The following is a 4,646-nucleotide window of genomic DNA, read 5'->3' as shown; positions in this document are numbered from 1 at the left end:
GTCCCGCAGCGTCCTCTGTGGGGCTGGGAAGCTGGAGATGTTGGTGCCTGCCCGGGATTCTGGTGCCCGCCAGATGGGGGCTGCCGGGAGAGTTTCCCTTGTCACAGGCACTTCTGGTGCTCGGGCTGATCCTCTGCAGCCCTGGGAGCCACACTCCTGTGCAGGAGCCCCAGTCCCCTGCCCCTTTGCGACCAGCCCCACGGGTTCCCTCTGCTGCCTTTGGATGCTTGAGGGTGAAGGGTCCTGCATCTTTCTGCTCAGCCTGGCGACGGCAGCAGAGCCCAGTCTCCCTGCCCAGGGTGAAGGTGAAGCTGCCTGCTCAGCGAGGTGTGGGCTGGGGGGTGGATAATTGATTGCTGTAACCCGAGGCCAGTGACCTTGTCAGGCCGGGCTCTGCTCCTGCCAGCGGCTTTCCGTTGGAGGGCACAGAGGGCACAGAGAGCTCCCGTGTCCTCACAGGACAGCGTCCTGCTGCCAGGCTGCCGTGGTGGACCGAGGTGTCCACCTGCTGTGGATTTTGCCTTCTGCCTATTTCTGTGCCATTCCTGCCTTGTTCTTGCTTTGGGGAGGATGCAGGAAGAGGAAAGAGGCATCTCGGGGCATGTGCATGGGGTGCATCCCTCTTCCCAGGGCTGTCAGAGCTTTTCCAGTGAGTTGCGTCCTCCTGCAGCTGCCCTGGCATGAAGGGTGGCACAGAGGGCACTGCTGTTTCCTCCACACTTAGTCTTCTGCTTAAAATCTTTGTTCCCTGCCTCATTATGTGCTGATTTCTGCCCAGCACACACAGGCCCTTATGAAAGATCAAGCCTGTCTTACCTGCCCCCCCTTCAGGTATGTGCAGCAGCTGAAGAGCGATGGCTTCCATGTGGATGAGCTCTTCCAAAAGTGCCTGTTTGAGGAAGATGAGAAGGAGAAGGTGCTGAAGGCCATCAGGATTGTCTACCCCAACTACCAGCTGCCCCATCCACCCAAGCCCCAGATCTGCAAGTCTTCTCTGCTCCAGGACTTCTACTCCAAAGTAAGCCACAGAGCTCAGGGGTGTCGCTGCAGCTCGGGGAGGTGTTGGAGCTGGGCAGATGGTGTTCTCAGGTCCAGCCTGGGTCTGGAACATGAGAGGAAATTGACAGCCCGATCTTTGCCCAATAGCCTGCACAAGTCATTGAGTAAATGGCTCTAGAAGAACAGAGGAGCTGAGGGTGACCTTGGTGTGCTGAAGGGGGTGCTTGGGGGGTACACCTGACAATGCCACAGGAACAGAGCAGCCTCTGGAGAGCAGCCTGTTACCCAGACCCCCTGGGGTTTGCCAGCCTGAGGCCTCTGGACCTGGAGGTGCCAGAAAGGTGCCTTTGGCCAGGACTTCACCACGTGCCTCCCACAGGGAAGCTGGAGGAGTGCTCACGTCTCCTCTTCCCCTGGCTCTTGGCACTTCACGTCTCGCTCTTGTCGCAGGAGAAGACGGTGTCGTACCCCAAGCTGGACTTCTCCGTGCAGGAGTTGCAGCAGTGCTTCCAGCAGCAGCTGGAGATGGAGCTGGACAACACTGTAACCATTGAGTCGGTGGAGGCCACCAAACCCCTGAGCCCGCGGGCCGTTAAAGCGGTAAGGCTCCGGCGGCGGGAGGCTGCACGTCCCTGGGGGAGCTGATCCCTCAGGACCTGCGGGAGGTGCTGGGGTCAGTGGCATGGGGCAGCTCCCTGGTGACACCCTCTCACGACAGCATTCCTGTGTCTGTAGCGTGAACTGCTGACCACCCTCCGCTCCCAGTGGCACAGCTCCATCCTGCAGGCCCTGCAGAAGTCAAAGAAACGCATGTCCAAGCTGCAGAGCTCATCGGGGTACAACATTCTCTACCCCTACCTGTGCCTGCTGCCGGACGAGGAGTACGTGGGCATCATGCTGCAGGTAGGACCCTGCCCTGCCCTCGCAGCGCTGACAGAACGGGGCTGCCTGGGTGGCTGTGGGGCTGCCACAAAGCCCCCACATCCTGCTCGTCCAGCAGGGTCGAGACGTGAGCTGCAAAGCTTGCCCAGGTTATTAGGTGCAGGTTCTGTCTGCTGCCTGTGCTGAGCTGCCAGAGCAGCCCCTGCTCTGTCCTGGCTGTGTTTCCTTCCTCATCTGCTCGGCACCACAGGACTCGGCATCTGTCTATGATCCCCACACAGGGGTTTTAACCACTGCTCTGTCTCTCTGCTCTGTCTTTCCGTTCCTTCCTCCTTAAGACCCTGTTTGCCTTCCCCTTTCTCAGATCCTCAGCACTCTCTCTCCACAAGGAGAATCCCTGGCTGTCTTGGCCAGGGAGCTGGGCTCCAAGGTCTACAACAGGTACATCACACAGAAGAAGCAGCGCAGCGGGCAGCTGGAGAAGGTGCAGGAGATCTATGGGGACTACATCCACCTGCTGGCAAAGGACAGCCAGGTAGGTACCCTGGGAGAGGGCAGCCTGGTGGGACAAGGCGAGTCCAGAAGGTCGAGGTAGGAGGTTCAGCCCCTCTGCTCCACCCTGGGAAGACCCCCCTGCAGTGCTGGGGCAGCTCTGGCGTCCTCAGCAGAGACAGGGACCTGCTGGAGCAGGGCCAGAGGATCACCAGTAACGACCCCAGGGTGGAACCCCTCTGCTGGGAGGCCAGCCTGGGAGAGGTGGGGTTGGTCACCCTGGAGAAGAAAAGGCTCCAGAGAGACCACCTGGTGGCCTTCCAGGAGAAGAAAGCTGGGGACAGACTTTTGGGCAGGGCCTGTTGTGACAGGACAAGAGGGGATGGTTTCAAACTAAAAGAGGGAGATTTAGACTGGATAGAAGGAAGAAATGTTTGACACAGGGTGGTGAGCCCCTGGCCCTGGCTGCCCAGAGAAGTGGTCAATGCCCCATCCTTGGAACCATTCCAGGTGAGGTTGTCCAGGACTCTGAGCAATCTGCTCTAGTTGGGACTCTCCCTGCTCCCTGCAGGGGAGTTGGACCAGATGAGCTTGAAAGGTCCATTCAGCCCAAACCAGTCTGCGAGGCAGTTTCTGTGCACCGCAAGGTCAGTGGACAAAGGGGCCAAGGCCACCAACTTGGGCAGATCCTTCTCAGGGCTGTGTGTGCATGACAGGGGCAGGCAGATCTGCAGCCTGGGAGGGAGGATCGGGCCTGTGTGAGGACAGGGAGGCAGTGCAGGGACATGGCAGAGGGAGGGCTTTGCAGCACCAGTCCCGTCCTGCAGCAGAGGCAGGTCCTTGCTGCTGTGCTTGCCCCAGCCATGTCAGTGTCCTTCCCCAAACACCCGTCGGGGGGACCTCGCAGGGACGCAGCCAGGAGGGTCCTTCTCAGAGCTGTGTTTCAGGTACATAGATCCCACCCAGCAAACTGCTGGGAGCAGTGTGGCTGGCCCCTCCAGGTGACCCCATTTTCTCCTTCCACTTCCCAGCCTGACAAGTACTTGCCACGGGAATACTGGGAGAAGCTGGTGATGGAAGCAGGCTTTGGGCCCTCCCTGAACCTGAGGGACTGCAGCTGGCCGTACATGCTCCTCATGCGCCTGGGCATGCACATGCTGGAGCTCCTGGTGCAGGCTGTCAAGGTGCCCAGGAACATCCTCAGTCCTCGCCTGGAGCCCAAGCTTATCCCCGTCCTCTACCACATCTACTCCTTCCGCAGCAGCTGGCAGGTGAGCCTTGGCCTGGGGGCTCTGGCACTGAGCAGGCCACCTCTTCATTGGATCCAGGCCTTTCCAAGGCCCTGTTCCCTCCCTGCTGCCTTTCCTGCTCAGGGACACTTAGAGAGCCTCGGGTTCCTCAGGACAACGTCAGAACTTGCCACAATGGTTACGTGGTGGCTGACTGACCACGTGCTCTTCCTCTGCTGCTGACCTTCCCCTCTTTGATTTTCCTCCCCAGGTTGGGCTGATAAAGCCCCATCCCATCTTCTCCCAGATTGTGTCAGACGCTGCAGAGACCTTGCTGACCTTTAACTCCTCTGCCATACCTATGCTGTGCCCCCCAGTGCCCTGGACCTCCCCCCATTTTGGTGCCTTTCTCCTGAACGACACCAAGTTGATGCGCTTTGTGGATGGGGCCGTCCAGCACCAGCTGCTCCTGGAGCAGTGTCCTCCAGTGAACCTCCACCCCGTGCTGGATGCCCTGAACCAGCTGGGCACCTGCGCCTGGAAGATTAACCAGCCGGTGCTGGATATCATCATCTCCATCTTCAACGACAAAGGCAATGAGAAGCTGGACATCCCGCCGCCCGTCTCGGAGGCGCCCAAGCCTGCCGCTGCTCCCGGCAGCAGCTCTGCCTGGAGCAAGTCCCAGAAGCAGGAGCTGTTGCTGTGCAAGAAGAAGGCAGCCGAGATGCACAGCCTGCGCATGGACGCGCTCTACAAGCTCTCCATCGCCAACCACATCCGGGACAAGGTGTTCTGGTTCCCCCACACCATGGACTTCCGAGGCGGGACCTACCCCTGCCCGCCCTACTTCAACCACCTCGGGAACGACGTCACGCGCGCCATCCTGCTCTTCGCAGAGGGGAGGCCGCTGGGGCCCAAGGGCCTGGACTGGCTGAAGATCCACCTCATCAACCTCACGGGGCTGAAGAAGAAGAACGCTCTGCAGGAGCGGCTGGACTACGCCAACGAAATCATGGAGGAGATCCTGGACTCGGCCGACCGCCC

General features: G+C 59.9%; 1 protein-coding gene across 1 annotated transcript; it reads left to right on the top strand.

The window, feature by feature from the left end:
• Positions 1–831: 831 nt before the first annotated feature.
• Positions 832–4,642, top strand: POLRMT (polymerase (RNA) mitochondrial (DNA directed); the record flags this gene model as incomplete). The annotated part of the gene is made up of 6 exons (XM_008943187.1): positions 832–1,018; positions 1,450–1,599; positions 1,735–1,902; positions 2,246–2,416; positions 3,405–3,644; positions 3,874–4,642. Coding segments are annotated over 6 exons (1,685 nt in total), but the record flags the coding sequence as incomplete, so codon positions are not given.
• Positions 4,643–4,646: the final 4 nt, after the last annotated feature.

This window comes from Merops nubicus, unplaced genomic scaffold, assembly GCF_000691845.1.
Source record: "Merops nubicus isolate BGI_N331 unplaced genomic scaffold, ASM69184v1 scaffold33956, whole genome shotgun sequence".
Classification (NCBI taxonomy): Eukaryota; Metazoa; Chordata; class Aves; order Coraciiformes; family Meropidae; genus Merops; species Merops nubicus.
Note: the sequence above shows the minus strand (reverse complement) of the source record. Positions and strands in the feature narration are given on the sequence as shown.